Source organism: Pongo pygmaeus, chromosome 17 (assembly GCF_028885625.2).
Source record: "Pongo pygmaeus isolate AG05252 chromosome 17, NHGRI_mPonPyg2-v2.0_pri, whole genome shotgun sequence".
NCBI lineage: Eukaryota > Metazoa > Chordata > Mammalia > Primates > Hominidae > Pongo > Pongo pygmaeus.
The window spans coordinates 77,271,861-77,288,866 of record NC_072390.2 but is presented as its reverse complement, the minus strand read 5'-3'; the positions used below and the strand labels follow the sequence as shown (position 1 = coordinate 77,288,866).

Sequence of the window (17,006 nt, the reverse complement as noted above, 5' to 3'; positions counted from 1 at the left end):
GCAACAATAACTGCAATAGACTGAAACTGAAACACCTCAAATGCCTCCATAATATAAGTCCTTGGGAGAATGCTGGATGATTAAGATATTGTTTTGCAAAGTGATAAATAAGGTTAAAAGCATTTATTGTATCTTTTCTATATATACTGCACTACAGGATAAATGCTTGTAACTTTATCAATAAATAGTTGATGAGGGAAGTTTATCTTCATAAAGCATGCCAGCTAATAAATGAAAAAGAAATGAGAGAATCAGAGCATCACCTTTCTGCAGCCCCTAATGGAAACAAATCTAAACCATGACCATCAGCAGCTGCTAATGTTAGAAAGAGGAATGCTCAGCTATTACATGGTTCCAATATTCTATGTATGAACTACATTATATATGAAGTTTGCCGCAAACAAAGCAAAAAACAAAGCAGAATCTGATTGGCCTTCTAGAGCTAACAACCAATTTATAAGAAATTGTTCTAACAACCAATTTATAAGAAGGGGTCAGGCTGGGCATTGTGGCTCACGCCTGTAATACCAGCACTTTGGGAGGTCGAGGTGGGTGCATCACTTGAGGTCAGGAGTTTGAGACCAGCCTGGCCAACACGGCGAAACCTCATCCCTACTAAAAATACAAAAATTAGCCAGGCATGGTGGCACGTGCCTGTAATCCCAGCTACTGGGGAGGCTGAGGCAGCAGAATAGCTTAAATCCGGGAGGGAGTGGTTGCAGTCAGCTGAGATTGTGCCACTGCACTCCAGCCTGGGTGACAGAGCAAGACTCCATCTCAAAAAAAAAAAAAAAGAAATATAAGGGACAGAAAAATACGTTAAATGATACCAAGGGAATGCAACCGACAAAATCTGGCCTGTGCAATCTCCACAGGACTAACATCACGGCTTCTTCAACAAATGAGCTCAATGGAAAAAGGAAAGAAGAGAGAGAAAGGAACCTCTGTTTCTTAAGAGAATTAAGAGACATATTTTGCTCCTGATTCCTTCAAATAAACTATACTTTAAAAAACATTCCAGGCAAAAAACTTAAGGCAGTCTGGTAAGGAGATCAAACTGTGTTAATAAAATATTTATAGTTTAGGAAAAAGGTGAAGAGTAGAGCTGGTTTTGAGTCCTGCTTCACATGTGTTAACTTTGGAGAAGTTATTCAACCTCTCTGAATCTCATTTTCTCAGTCTTTAAAGGGGATAGGCGGGGCACGGAGGCTCACACCTGTAATCCCAGCACTTTGGGAGGCCGAGGCGGGCAGATAACAAGGTCAGGAGATCGAGACCATCCTGGCTAACACGGGGAAATCCTGTCTCTACTAAAAGTACAAAAAATTAGCTGGGCGTGGTGGGGGGTGCCTGTAGTCCCAGCTACTCAGGAGGCTGAGGCAGGAGAATGGCATGAACCTGGGAAGCAGAGCTTGCAGTGAGCTGAGATCGCGCCACTGCACTCCAGCCTGGGTGACAGAGCGAGACTCCGTCTTAAATAAATAAATAAATAAATAAATAAATAAATAAATAAAATAAAAGGGATAAGTATGGGTACCTACAGGGTTTCAGGGAGGATTAAACCACACAAAATAGGTGGGAACATTATGGAAACATTATGTCAAGTCTACGATGTGTCCCATGATTAAATGGCAACATAAATATATTCCAGAACAAATGTTCTAAATGAAGAATTTTAACACAGGCCTTGGGGATCTAAAACGCATCTTTCTTGGGATGTGTAGTCACAACTTCCTTCCGTGTTCCTGAAACGAAACATCATTGGCTGCCTCTAAAAATGTTTCTATAGAAAAAGAGGTCTGAGGTTTCTACACTTCCCACTGACACACTGACAGGACAGGCTCACCTGTATCACAAACTTTATGCAGCAAGCATTTATCTTCTTCATTCCAGCTATCCAAGTATTCATCCGGGCCACAGGGCAGACATACACTGTCAGAGGTAGTAGTGCATTTAGAAGACATGTACTTTCCTTAAAAAAATGAGGGGGAAAAATGCAACCATCAAAAAACCAAACAAAAACAGCAACACAAAGCAAAATAGCAACAAAAATTGCACCCATCTATGGGACCAATAATCATTGGTGCCCATGATCCCAGGACACCCCCCAGAGACGACATGACACAGGAGAAGAGGTCACAATGCACAGTGACTGCAGCACCCTGGGCTCCTCAGGCCATGCAGCTGGCTGAAATAACCCCACCTGGGTCTGCTGAGCCTGTGGTCACAGCAGTCTCTTAATTCTTCTAAGTAAAAAGCCAACCACCCTCTGTACCCAAAAAGTCTGCTAAGGAATAGAATGATGGGCCAGGCATGGTGGCTCACACCTGTAATCCCAGCAGTTTGGGAGGCCGAGGCGGGCGGATCACCTGAGGCCAGAAATTTGAGACTAGCCTGGCCAAATGGTGAAATCTCGTCTCTACTAAAAATACAAAAATCAGCCAGGCATGGTGGCAGGTGACTGTAGTCCCAGCTACTTGGGAGGCTGAGGCAGGAGAATTGCTGCCTCAACCTCTGGGAGACGGAGGTTGCAGTGAGCTGAAATCATGCCACTGCACTCCAGCCTGGGCAACGGAGCAAGACTCCATCTCAAAAAGAAAAAAGAAAAAAAAAAAAAAAAAGGAATAGAATGATGATTTTAAACTGGGCTGCAGAACTTGAAAGATTCCCTGGAACCCACTCAGGGAATAACGGGGGTAGGCAAGAGGAACTTCATCACCCATCCCCTCTCCCCTCTGCCTTCCATCTGGATAGGAAACTTCTTGTTAACTTCTTTTTGTTAACTTCTTCTACACTTAGTACCGGCTCATGGTTAGCTTTGTTTGACCAAGTGTCACGCTGCGCCCCACCCGCCTATCCAACACACACTTGACAATCACTGGATCTTGGTTCTGCACATCCAAGAAATAATTGTAGCTGAAATATCCAAAATATCTTGTTATAAGGTAACCCACCTTCCCCCCCCCAGAATGATGACAGAGTGCGGGCCCCGTGGACTGTGGCTTTCACGGGGGCTGCAGAAATACTCAGCCACACTTCTGGCAGAACAACTTGGGGCAGGTGGTAGCCAGTCCACTTTCTGCTCCTCAACCGGTATATGGAAAAAGGTACGACAAGGGTTTAGGCAATTTTTAGCAGCAACAATTCCAGTATGGTTATTCCAAAATAAAATTTCCGTGAAAATAATTTTAAACAAGAGCTGCATTTCACATTTTGAGAGTTTGAATCATAAAGTGCTAAAATATTAGTTTTTAGAAACTTCTTGCCATCTCGAGAAATAGTGTTTTGGAAAATTGTGTTTTAGCCCAAATTAAGCAACAGTTTTTAAAGTTGTTTTTGTTTTTTTTAAGGGATTTTAAAATCCCTTCAAATCTCTATTGAAAGAAAGATTTTTGTCTTCAGAGTGATAGACATTACCACCTGCCACTACCATAACGCGTCTATCCAATTTCTTTTTTCATCTGGCAGACAGGAAAAATAATGAAAGCCTCACCCACTTTTGAGGGGCAATGCAAGGTAGCTCAGAAGCAGGTGTACCTGGTTCACATTTGTTACAGCACCGTCCCAGATACTCATAATGCCTCTCACTGGTACACGGAGGAGTGATCTGCAGAGCCACCTGAAAAGAACACTGAGGTCAGGCAGAGAGTCCACACAGCTCTTTCTGGATAAAACTAGATAAAACAAAAAGGGAATCACCAAATTACCTTTATTTATTTATTTTTTTTTTGAGGTGGAATTTCACTCTTGTCGCCCAGGCTGGAGTGCAATGGGGTGATCTCAGTTCACCACAACCTCCACCTCCCGGGCTCAAGCATTCTCCTACTTTAGCCTCCTGAGTAGCTGGGATTACAGGTTTGTTTGTTTTTTTTTTTTTTTTTAGACAGAGTCTTGCTCTGTTGCCCAGGCTGGAGTGCAATAGCGCAACCTCACCTCACTGCAACCTCTGCTTCCTGGGTTCAGGCGATTCTCCTGCCTCAGCCTCCCAAGTAGCTGGGACTACAGCCATGCACCAGCTAATTTTTGTATTTTTAGTAGAGATGGGGTTTCACCATGTTGGCTAGGCTGGCCTTGAACTCCTGACCTCAGGTGATCCACCTGCCTCGGCCTCCCAAAGTGCTGGGATTACAAGCCTGAGCCACCGCGCCCCACCTGCTTACCTTTTAACTTGTTAAACACACAGAGAATTTTGAAAAGCAGGGAAAGCAAGGTGTTGTAGGGGCTTCCTGGGCTCTGCCCTCACTACCTGTTGCCTGAAGGACTGCAGGAGCTGTTTAAGCTTCTTCAGCTCTGGTTCCCTTCTGGTTCAAAAGGGTATGATTCTAAGACAAATACCAATTTCTGAATCTGTCCATCTGAGTAAAACAAAAGAAAACAGAGCAGCCCAGGCGTCTATAATCATCCAGAGATTCTTATCAGTTTGCTACAGAAAAGTTCTTTTCCTGATCAGCATTCTCGGTGTGAGCAAAAAATAACAAACACTCCTGTTGACAAGCAGTCATGTCAGAAACTGAAGAGCTGGGCTTAGCTGAACAGACATCCACGTATGCACGCCACACTTGCGATTCATGCAAGTTCCCTGCTGCGTCCTCGAATACAGAGTCACAAATCTTCCCCTCAAGGGTTTCAGAGCGGAATGAAACACATACCAGATGGGCCCTACCTCAGCAGTAGTAGGAAGGAAGCAGAAGCAGCCAGGAAGGCTTCCTGAGGGAGGTGGTAAGTAATCAGCCTTCCAGGATAAATAGAAATCAGCCAGACCAGGAAACAGAAACTGGCAGGTGGAGGTAGTGGGAGGAAGTAGGAAGACTTTGGACAACATGAACAGTTCAAACTGGGGCAATGAGGCCTGAAACAGCTCTTGGGTGGCAATAAGAGACCTTCAGTCCAGCTGGAACCCAGTGTCACAAACGCAGTCAGGGGAGGGCTTCATCTGCATATGAAAGTGCTCGGGTGGAGGGCGCAGAGATAATATAGCTTGGAAGAAGCCATGCATCCTCAAAATAGCTCCGTTACAGAAGGCAGCTTTATAAAGAAAGCACCAAACCCAGGAAAGCCCAGGCTAGCTGAGTGGGTGTGGGGCACACAGCCATCACGGACCTTTCTGACGTCGCCCTGGCCAGCAAAGGGCTTATGAGGAGGCTGAGGTCGATGAGAAGGTCCCAGTGTGTTACTGAGGTGATGTATGCCAGGAAGGCTGTACTTAGACTTGCTTCCTGGGTCCTGCTAACACTCCCTGTGGACACCGGATAACACACATCGGATGCTCCCCATGTATTCACTGGGTGACAGAGTCTTAGGGAAGCTGCATTGAGCCCAGCGGACTGAGGAAGAATTGCTTAAAAGAAACCACCACACCTCTCCCTTCTGAGGTGTTTTTCTCTGTTTTAGATGCCATCATTCTCTGTCTCCCTCTGTGTGTAATGTACATGCATAGAAGAAAGAGGCAAAGTGGTAAAACTGCATGCGGCCACGCAAACTGGGTCAAAAAGCAGGATTCATCTGAGCCTAAGGATTTGTGAGCACTGTTGCAATGCTGATGACAAGGGCAAACAGGATAAATACGAGGTTGGACTGTATTTCAGATGACAAAGGGTATTAATTGCTTCTGATCCCCTAAGGGGGCAGCCACAGACTCAGTAAAATGAGCACATACTTCGTGTCATACACACAGAAAGGTACTTTTTAGGGGAATTTGGTAAATGGGATATCCCTGAAGTAGCTGCTTAGGGGCACTGTCAGATGTCACAGGCTGTGTCCCGGGCTCCAAGCCCTGGTGCCTGTTGAGTATATCTGACCTGAACATGTAGACAATTCACTCCATGTTTAGGAGTATGGCTGCGATTCATTCAACCCACCTATCCTCCAACCCAGGAGCTTTACACCTCTTCGAAGAAACAAGGAAGTCACTGCTTCCAGAAATGACCAGCTGTCCTAACTTTTAATTGATTTTCACAGATATAAAATCCATTTCTCTCTCCTAAGCTTCTACCTCACGATGACTTCTCACCTGAATGTGCCTCTTTTTCCCCCCCAAAAAATTGAGGTATAATTCACGGACCATAAAATTAAACCTTTTAAAGTATACCTACCGTTCAGTGGTTTTTAGCACTTTGGCAAGGTTGAACAACCATCGCGGCTATCTAATTCCTGAACACTTTCATCACCCCAAAACTGACATGTCAACTTGACAGAGTTATAGGATTACAGATCTTTTAAGCAGCAGCAGAAATTTTGCTGCTGGGAAAATTGCTATGGTGAGGCAGAAAATTATGCTTTTAATCTCATTTAGGGTCCAGCTTAAGCAGAAACCTACTTTGTTCTCTAGTTACATGACATACTTTGAAGTATACCTTCAAAGCTTCAACATGGCAATATACATACAACTTAAAAGGCAACATAAGTACATATATTTAAGGAAATGTGGTTTGCAGGTAAGTAAAAGAAATCTGGAAAACTCTTTAGGTTGTTGGTGCATGCCAAAGACAAAGCATGCCTTTATCGTCCCTTTTCCTCTTCCTTTCTGGCTCTCTGCTTCCAACGTTCTTTCCCTCCACTTGCAGATCCTTTTCCTCCCCATACAGCCCATAAAGCGTGCCCTGTGCTGGTCTCATTCTAATCTCATGCCCCAGTTCCAGCAACAAATCGCCTGGTGAGCACTGTGCACTGCAGCCCCGTGCTTGTAACTCTTAGGAAATCCAGTGCTTCTGTCACTCCAGCCTTTCTTGCTTTGCCAGGTACCTGAGGACTGACCGACTTGTCCCCTTGATGCTGCAGGCCACACTGGCTCTCTCCTTGCTCCTGATCCCCAGACTCTGTCTTGAGTCCCACATGCTTGGGCTCAGTTTCCCATTAGACTGCCCTGGATCTGTTTCCTTATACCAGTCTCCCTCTGCCTGCATGGCCTGTCAGGTTCATCCTCTGGGTGTCATTTTTTTGTGTGCATGAATGAATAGGTGTCCCTGCCCCTCCCAGTCTGACCTCTCATTTTGCCTACAGTATTCTGGTTCTGATGTCTACCATTTCACCATTAACTGCCCTGCCAGCCAGCAGCTGGCAAGAGCCTGAAGATGGCTCCAGATCCCCTTAGCAGTAGCCCTCTAGGCTTCTGCCTTTCCCTTTCACCTGCCCAGAACTTCAGCCAGACTCTATCCTCCAGACTCTATCCTCCAAGACCAAGCTCCTCAGGGTTGCAAAGTGGTAGCTATTATTATCGGTAGCAGCCCTAGTAAAGCAATCATTTGATAAAAACATGTTCCTGCTTAAGTGTTCTTAAGGAATCTCCCAGGGAATGAGGGAATTTGGGCATAAGGCCCCAGATCTTCAGTCAATAGAGTGATTTTGTCAGCCACTTACAGTTGCCTCTTTTTCCCTAAGATGCAGCAAGGAAAAGCCTTTGATGACTGAGTTGAGATGTACAGGCTTTTATTTACTGAGATTTTTCTAGTTCACCTTTAAGACTGATAGAGTCAAAGCTTTGGAATCGCGGTTGTCTTCATGAAGCAAATAAAGCAGAAATACTTTTAAATTTTTATTTATTGAATAGGGAATACAGTCCCATGATACAAAATTCAAAACAAACAGTAACTTGTTTAGGAAACTCTGTCCCAGTCACTCCCAGTCACTCTTCTCCATAGGTAACCCATGTTACCGGCCATTTTTTTGGGTGCATCCTTCTGGAGGTGAAAGGAGAATGAAATTTGTGATCTGATCGAGGGCCTATTCTACAACACAGCTGCCTTGGAGGCTGGCTGGGATCAGGTTGCTCTTGTGTTTTGGGGAATATAATTTGACTTCTTAGAAGTCTTGTTTAGAAAAGCAGCCATGTATTGATAGAGTATAGTTCTTAATCAATAAGCTACAAATATTCTCTTTGGTCCACAGAATCTATATCAACTAAGCTGTATTCTGACAGAACTCACTGGAATTAATAAGGAACATTAGTCTGTTTATAGCAAATATTCTCTGCACATACAAATTCCCCCTACAAATTCCTTGCTAAGTCTAAAAAAAGGAGTTAAAACAGCAAGATGATTTGACTTTTCTTGCTTCGCTTTCTTGTGTCTTTTTGTGTCTTCTACGCATTTGTTTCAGGGCGTACAGGCTGGTGTTTATCTTAACGGCTGATGGACTCTTCTAGAATAACCATGTCCACAGTCTGTGCAAGACTTTGGGAGGGCGGGGGGAGATAATAAATTTGAAATTAAAAAATCCCTTTATAAAGCAATGTGGATTTATTTCCCTACGCAAAGCCATGTTGAGTCTAATTCTGAAAAACCATAAGCTGAAGAAACATAACATTTCTGCCAGTGGAGCCACAGAGACGAGCAGATCTGTATTTAGAATCCTGCAGGGAAGGTTGACTTAAATATTTATTTTCCATGCTGTTAACCCAATTGTAGTGCAAGTCATTATGGATACTAAAATTACTTTCTTGCTCCACTGAAAATTCATGCTGACATCGAACGATGTAGAAAGAGGCTTGGTCCCTCTTGTCAAATCGAGACGAAAAGAACGTAACCTAGAAGAACAAATGAGGGATTTTCCATAGATTTTGTTTTATAAAATATCATCCGTGACTATATTTCAGAATTTGGCTATAATTTCAGTAAGGATGGTATCAAATTTCTGAATGTTACAGTAGAGTCGAAAGATGTGGTTTTTCTTAAGAGAGAAACGATTAAATGTGAAAATAACACTTCACTTAACAGCCCTGCTGTTCTGGAAAAAAGTGTCCTTAAAGAAAGTCACTATCGAAACTGATCCTACCCAGAATAGAATACAAATAAATTACTAGCAACCTGTGTACCCAAAACACCGAAAGAGCTTCTTTAAATAAGGCAATCTTACCCTAAGGAATTATTTCTCTTCGAAGCACTTTGTTTTAGAAGTAAATAAACAACAAACATACAAAAGGTAGTATTAATACATCAGAGTAACCTACAAACAAATGCTCTTGGTTCTCGTCCATTTCTTTGAATGTCTTTTTTCTCAGCCAGCTGGGCTGATGGACCAGCGAGAAGGTCTCAGTTTCTCCCGGTCACAAGTGTTTCCATTAATGAGCCAAAATATAGACCTTTTGAATTCAGATGTTCTGGGCGATCGTTCCTGGTCTGCCCCTTCTTTAGTTGCTTTCTCCAGCTAAATTTATCTCTATTTTATCCTGCTTTCTATTCTGGATCATGGCACAGTCCTGTGCCTGTGAATGTAAGGAAAACGTCCCATCATGGTGATTCTCAGCAAAACATTCATTACCAGGAGTGGAAATGATGCAGGAATCACGTGAGGCCCAGAGACCAGATAGGGCGGATTCCTATTCAAAAAATTAAATGACAAAGAAAAGAAAGTCTGATATGACAGAATATAGGATTTTTTTTTCTTTTTTTTTTTGAGACAGAGTCTCACTCTGTCACCCAGGCTGGAGTGCAGTCGCATGATCATAGCTCACTGCAGCCTTGACCTCCCAGGCTCAAGAGATTCTCCTGCCTCAGCCTCCCGAGTAGCTGGGACCACAGGTGCCCACCACCAGGCCGGGCTAATTTTTGTAGTTTTTGGTAGACACGGGGTTTCACCATGTTGCCCAGGCTGGTCTTGAACCCCTGAGCTCAAGAGATTTGCCCACCTCAGCCTCCCAAAGTGCTGGGATTACAGGCGTGAGACACCACACCCAGTCTGAACATGGGAATTTTAGCAAAGCAGAGGTAAGGGCCGGGAGAACTCAGGTTGGAGGAGGGGACAAGGTACCTCGAGCGCTGGTGACAAGAGTATGAAGTAGCCTGGCCAGGCATCCCCCAAGGGCTGAGTTGGGCTTCAGGGCAGGAGGATTTTTCTACCCAGGGCAGCCCTCGAAACTGGGCTTCCAGTTTGACCCGGAGAGAAGAATGCCTGATATTTCTTTAATAAAACTGACTACATTTCTAAAATCTCAGGACCAAAAAAAAAAAAAAAAGAAAAAAAAAAAAAAGAAGCCATTCTCAGTCTGAGTCTCCTCACCTGTACAATAGTGCTAATAACTGTGCCTATCCTGCTGCACTGAGAGGCAGATGAGCGAATTCCTATACATGATGTGGCACTGGCAAATGGCCAGATTGCACAAACACAGAGGTTCTGCCTCCTCAATTCAAAGCTGAAGACCTTTCTAGCAGGCTGCTGGGAGAAATGGAGATGTGATTGTATCACACCCCAGTGCAGTGGTCTGTATCCAATAGAGGAGGGATCTTCATGGGCACAGCTGAATGGAATTACTAAAAGTATACATAACTTCCATCCAGTCATTCCCTGAGGGGAGAGAGGGAAAAGGGTGTCACTAGAAAGGGGAAAAATGATGGAAAAGATAAACTGGGTACCCAGAGACAAGTTCTCAAGGCCTGACAATCTTCCCGCACAAACCATCCTTGTGCACTTTTAACCTGATGATGACAAACCAAAGCTGCATAGCAGAGTATTTTAGCAGGACAACTAGGAAAAAATGCATGCGTTAAAAAGCATGTTTGATTTCACATAAAGAAGTCGTTTATCATGGGATTGGAAACTTGAGGCATCAATGTGAAATTGGCGATGACTGGTCCGAGTCATTTCAGTGCCTTTCTGTCTGGGGGTTCAGCCAGTTCCACGAGCCACACTTGGGTGAAGGCAGACACAGTTTACTCAGTCCGTCTGCTGATAAAGCTGCTGCCAGATTATATCTGTGATTTCTGTTAACTAGGACATAAGTGAATTATGATCGAATATCCTTCTAGACATTCTCATTTTAAATAAGCTCGGCAGATAGAATTTAAATCTTACAGATTCACAGAGAAAATATCAGGCATGTTTATTTTGTACAAACCAGAGCTTCACATTTCAAGCTTCAGGACAACATTGCATAGGCGCCTACCAAGATGGTGTGTTATAAAGAGACCATGAGGATCAAGGGGCAGTGTTTTAGGATCCCCTGCTCATCTTGCTGGGTCACCTGGCACACCCCATGGGTGTGTTCACCGTACCTGGGAAACCTGTCAATCATGGAACACATTAAAAACTTGGAGGTCCTAAGTTATACCAGTCAGGTACCTGGCCCAAGTCACAACAGAGGTAGATACAGAGAATCACAGGGTTTAACAGAAAATGCACTGAGTGTTTAAAATATAATTCATTTCTAAGAAATATATTTTACACATAGCTCTTGAAAAAAAATTCTGCTGCCAAAAGTTAGGCTCATACATTTTGTGATTTGTACAATATGAAAATATGTGTCTAGTTCATATGAAGAAACTATAACTGTCACAAACAATATTATAATTGATTAAAAAAAAAAAAAAGCTTAGCACAGTGGCTCCAGCCTGGGTGACAGAGTGAGACCCTGTTTCAAAAAAACCCAAAATGATTGATAAAGGATTTGAGACTCTTTTCTGAGACAGGGTCTCATTCTGTCACCTAGGCTAGAGTGCAGTGGTGTGATCACTGCTCACTGTAGCCTCGACCTCCTGGGTTCAAGCGATCTTCCCATACTCAAGTGATCCTCCTGGGCTCATGCCATCTTCCCATGCCAGCCCCCTGAGTAGCTGGGACTACAGGGACTAGGGATTTGGGACATTCTAAAATGCATTTTATGAATGTCTATCTAGTGATAAAAAGTATTCAAAACTCCAACTTAAAGGCACTCATCACAGCTGGTCAGGTCCTACTGGTCTCACTGAAAATTACAAATAACGAATCAGTCCTCTCCCCACACACATACTGTTCCCTGCAAAAGAGGCTGTGAGAATGTAAGAGCGAGTCTGAGTCATTCACCTTTGCCTGAGTCATTCGCCTTTATCTCGAAAAATGATTTTTCTCCAGAAGATATAGTTTGATGTAGTCAGAGTTTAACAGGAGGAAGCATCAGTCTCTTTACGAAGTTCTGCTGTCATCACACTGTCAAAGGCATCTTCGCTGAGCTCTTTCCCATACCTGCATGAGGTCCTGGCTTGCTGCAGGACTGAAGGCAGGACCTGTCTCTGCCCTCTCACAGCTTTTGTAAAGGGGGACATAGCCACATATAGAGAGGAAGGAAAACTGTGACCAGTCAGAGCCCCACACAGCAGTGCCAGAACTAATGCATTGGAAAGATCCTCCCTGATCGTGGACGAGGAAGGAGAATTGCAACCCTGGCCTCAGACTGGCGTCTTCCTTGGCTTTGGATGGGCAGGGAAACAGACAGAGATAGGGAAGGACTTACAAGAGGAAGTGCACAAGCTGGGGAGGGTGAGGTTGCAGGGCAGAGACAGAAGGATTCAAGAGGAGGGAGAGGACAGAGCAAATGGGAGACTCGGGCAGGTGCAGGTGGAGAGCCTGGGGGGCTAGGCAGGTATGTTCTGACAGTAGAAGGAAAAGGTGGGGGCTGCTTCGGGGCTTCCAGGAAAGGGCAGCTAGTCAGTGAGTTGTAGAAGGAAGGGAGGGTCTTTTTTTAGCAGCACTATGAAACATATTGTAAAGACTGTTGGGATGAGAAAGCACAAGAAGGTGCAAACTCGTTTTAGACAAGAACAGAGCCTGGGCTAGGATCTCATGGAGGAAACAGAGATGAAGACGAAAAGTGCAGGCAGGAGCAGACAGCAAAGTGGCAACTCTGGATGGCAAAATCTGCAGGAGGCCAGGAATGCAGCTCATTTCGGGAGGAGAGAAAGGGCTGTCTCCCTCTGCCAAACACTGAATTTGGCTCTTTTTATGCCTGTCCTTTGCATGCCTTTTTAAAAAAAACTTTGGGGCAATTTAACAATTTTTATTGTGGAAAATAGATATAAAATTTGCCATTTTAACCATTTTAAAGTATGATTCAGTGGCATTAAGTAGCAACGATTGCCACTGTCTATTTCCAGAACATTCTCATCACCCCAAATAGAATCTCTGTAACCGTTAACTAGTAACTCTCCATTCCCCCTCCCTCAAGCCCCTGGAAACCACCTTTCTACTGTCTGTCTCTGAGTCTGACCACTCTCTATACCTCATATAAGTGGAACCACACAGTATTTTTCCCTTTGTGTCTGGCGAATTTTGCTTAGCATAATGTCTCCAAGGTTCATCCATATTGTATTATGTACCAGAACACCATTCCTTTTTATGGCTGGATAATATTCTACCATATGTATAGACCACATCTTGTTTATCCATTCATCCACTGATGGACACCTAGGTTGTTTCTACCTTTTGGCTACAGTGAATAATCCTGCAATGAACACTGGCACACAAGTATCTGAGTCCCTGTTTTCAGTTCTTTTTGGTCTATATCTAGGAATCCTAAGTATCTATGTTTAGCTTTTCAAGGCACCCACTCCTCAACTGTTTTCCGCAGGGGTGGCATCATTGTACATTCCCACCAGCACTGCACGAGGGTTCCAACTTCTCCACATCTTCAACAACACATGTTATTTTCTGGTTTTGTTTGTTTGGTTTTTTGGTTTTTAAAATAATAGCCACCCTGATGTGTGTGAAGTAGCATCTCCTTGTGTTTCCAGTTTGCATTTTCCTAATGACTAATGATGTGGAGCAACTTTTCTTGTGCTTATTGGCCACCTGTGTATCTTCCTTGGAGAAATGTCTATTCAAGTCCTTTGTCCGTTTTTATAGGGTAATTTAATTTTGCCTAGTTCTGTTCACAGGATTTGATTTAGCTGCTGACAACACTGACTGAATTCACAACCTGAAAGTTGACCAATTAGATATACATTCATTTATTTCCCAATTAAGTGAACACATACTATGTGCCAGGGACAATTTCAGATCCTCTGGATATAGGGGACAGAACTCAACTGAGAGAGTCCTGGCTTACAGTCCAGGGGAGAAGAACAACTATAAGTAAACAGATAAGGAAATCTGGTTGCAACAATTGTCATGAAAAAAATGAAACAATCTATGTAAGGTGATGGTATGATTACAGGAAGCCTCTTTGAGAAGATGACATTTGAATGGAGTCCTGCTTAAAGCCAGGGAACAAGCCAAATTTACAGCACGTGCCAGAAGGAGGATTACAGGTGGACATACTTGCCAAGGCCCTTGGAGGAAGCATGCACGGCTTGATGGAGAAACAGCAAGATAGCCCGTGTGACTAAGTGCAGTGTGAGGTGGGTAGGGTATAAGGTCACATAACTGATTACTAATTTATATGCACTGTGAGTTAATATATACCCATACTGTCAGGATTGTGTGGTACTGACCATATTGGAGGTTGCCATTACCCCATAGAGGTTTAAATACTAGGCACTTCATGCTATTTTCATTGGCAGGCAGGAATTACCACCTTTGCCACCAGATTTTTAAAACATACATTATTAATTGTGATAAAATACACATAACATAAAAATTTGCCATCTTAACCATTTTGTCACAAGTTCTTGTTTTGGAATATATAGTATGCAGAGAAAAAAAAATCTAACTTAGGTCAGGTTTGATTAAAAAAAAAAAAAACCTTAAAAATATAGGGTAACTGTGATTAGAAGTCCTGACATATTCACCATTCCAATTTAGCAAACTGCACAATTGACTTTATATACCGTCTTGAAAGTTGCTCCTTATTGGGCCCATCAGCATTTTCCCCCCCGACCACCTTGATTCCAGATGTGCTTCTTAGAGGAAACAAAGCGCACAGCACTGACTCAGGCGCCCATCAATGGTCTGTTGATTTTTACTCAGCCCTCTGCCTTACTCCCCTCACAATGCATTTATTATCTCTGCTCCTTGAAAAGAAAACATATGGCCCAAGGGAAAATGAAGAAACAAGCCTGCATTTCAAAACTTTAATTGCAAGTTTCTTTGTCTTCCAGAGAGATAAGAGTGAAGAGTCTGCAGCCCTGGGCTACCTGGAATCCAAGGGCAAGGCCGGTTGTTTCCTCAATACAGTAATTAGGATGGCTTTGACTTGTCCTTATGTTCCGATGCACCCCTATTTCCACAGGCTCCAGTGAATGCCCCTTTATTCTCCCAGTGTGAAAGCCTTTTTACATTGTCATTCTTGGGGTTTTTTTTTTTTTTTTTAACTTTGTATTCATTTCAGATAAGAACTGCTTTCTCTTCTTTTCTGTAGTAGAAGCCAACAAGCCCTGTGGTCACTTCTGAGAGTGCACTGCCGGCTGCAGGCCATGTCCCTCTAGGCTCTGCCTCCATGCTGGGGCTGCACGAACTGCTCAGGCCAGGAGTCCCCAAAGTGACTGAAGGAGGAAGAATTCCCCTTACCTGCTGCCCTCCCTTCCTTCACTGCCCAGCCTTCAGGGTGAAATCCAGTGCTTCTCCAATGTGCACAGAATCACCTGAAAATTTTATTAAAATGCAGGTTCTGATTCAGTGGGTCTGGAACAGAGCCTGAGACTGCATTCCTAACAAGCTCCCAGGCAATGTCAATGCCGGTCTCTGAGGAGCAAGGCTAGAGATTTTATTGAAAATCAAAAGCCAGGACTTTCTCCTATTTCCAAACACTGCGCAGTCATCTCCGACTGTACGATAGACATTGAGAACCACCACTCCCATCCCTGGACACCTTTTATCTATTTATCTATTGATGAATGGGGGCATAGGAAGAATTGGCCCTAGTGAAATACCTACTACGTGCGAGGCACTGTGCTTGAAGACCTGACTTCCCTTCCCTTCCTACATCCTCCCAAGAGAGATTAATCAACTTGCTGAGATGGCTGGTGATAAGGAGACTGGAACAGTGCTAGGCATGTAGCAAATATTCAAATACTTGATAAATTAATGAATAATTTTTCCCAAAAGACCACTGTAACCTCATAACTTCCCTATACAGAAGACTGTAACAGCTTCCTTCTAGCACTGAATCAAATTCACACTCCCAAGCACGCCCTTGGAAAGACTCCACTAATTTGGGACAAAATCCGAGACACCCTGAGGGAAGGGGGTTGCAAAATCAAGATTAGCAATCTCTTTCTGGGCTGGAACTCTCTTTTCTAATAAGGACTGAACACGGGGCTGCCTAACAGGAGACACAGCTGCTTCAGCCTCTTTGTGCCCGTCACTCATGCCAGGAAATGGAGAACCTCCCATGAGGCCTCTTCTGCATGACCTCACCCCTTGGGTGCAGAGGGGCAGGCGCCCACCACCTTGAGTCCCCTTACCCATGAGGACTGCCCCACACAGTTAAGATGACTGGTTATGCCTTCTGGTGCTTGGTCTTTTGCAATTTTACATGGAAATTGGATCCCAGACCAGGCGTGGTGGCTCATGCCTGTGATCCCAGCACTTTGGGAGGCCAAGGTGGGTGGATCACCTGAGGTGAGTTCGAAACTGGCCAATATGGTAAAACCCTGTCTCTACTAAAAATAGAAAAAAAATTAGCCAAATGTGGTGGTAGGTACCTGTCATCCCAGCTACTTGGGAGGCTAAGGCAGGAGAATTGCTCGAACCCGAGAAGCGAGGTTGCAGTGAGCTGAGATCGCGCCACTGCACTCCAGCCTGGGTAACAAAAAAAAAAAAAAAAAAAAATTCGACCCCAGTGTCCTGGTTACAGGGACCCCCAACTGGACCCAAATGGAGCATAGAAACTTCAGCCCATTAGAAAGGGGCAATTTTCCACTTTTAAACCTTGTGACCCATAGAATAAAAGGTTAAGGTTTAAGACAGAGGTTCCAGCTGTGTTTTCACTGAATTTAACTGCCCTCTCGATCTCACAGTCCATTGTCATAGGTTTTGGGGTCTGCTGCTAGATTTCTGGCCACTGTGCATTAGGGACACCGTGCTGTCATTCTCCTCCTAAACCCCGTTAGTGCCTCCTGATCTCACTCCAAGTAAAAGCTTGAGACTGACCATGACCCAGAGGCCATGTGTGTTCTGACCCTCTTTCTTATTTGAGCTTTTCTCTTACTACTTAGAAAGTGTCTTTTAAGGGATCAAAAAAATATTAGTAATAGAAAATGATTTTGATTTGTTCCACGGTAGAAACATGTCAAAAGAGGAGCCCAGGTTATTCTCATTAAGGGAAGAGTCCCCAGATTAGCTATAATATAGTAAGACTAAGACATAAAGGACCTTTAAAAATG

The 17,006-nt window shown here is 43.8% G+C and overlaps 1 protein-coding gene across 1 annotated transcript in view; it reads right to left on the bottom strand.

Moving 5' to 3' along the window:
* Positions 1-17,006, bottom strand: part of TNFRSF11A (TNF receptor superfamily member 11a) — a 62,220-nt gene that overhangs the window by 35,924 nt on the left and 9,290 nt on the right. Inside the window, exons 2-3 of the mRNA XM_054461291.2 lie at positions 3,538-3,619; positions 1,847-1,972 (exon numbers count right to left, since the gene is read on the bottom strand). Of these exons, the coding sequence (XP_054317266.2) occupies positions 1,847-1,972; positions 3,538-3,619 (208 nt within the window). The remainder of the gene's footprint in view (positions 1-1,846; positions 1,973-3,537; positions 3,620-17,006) is intronic.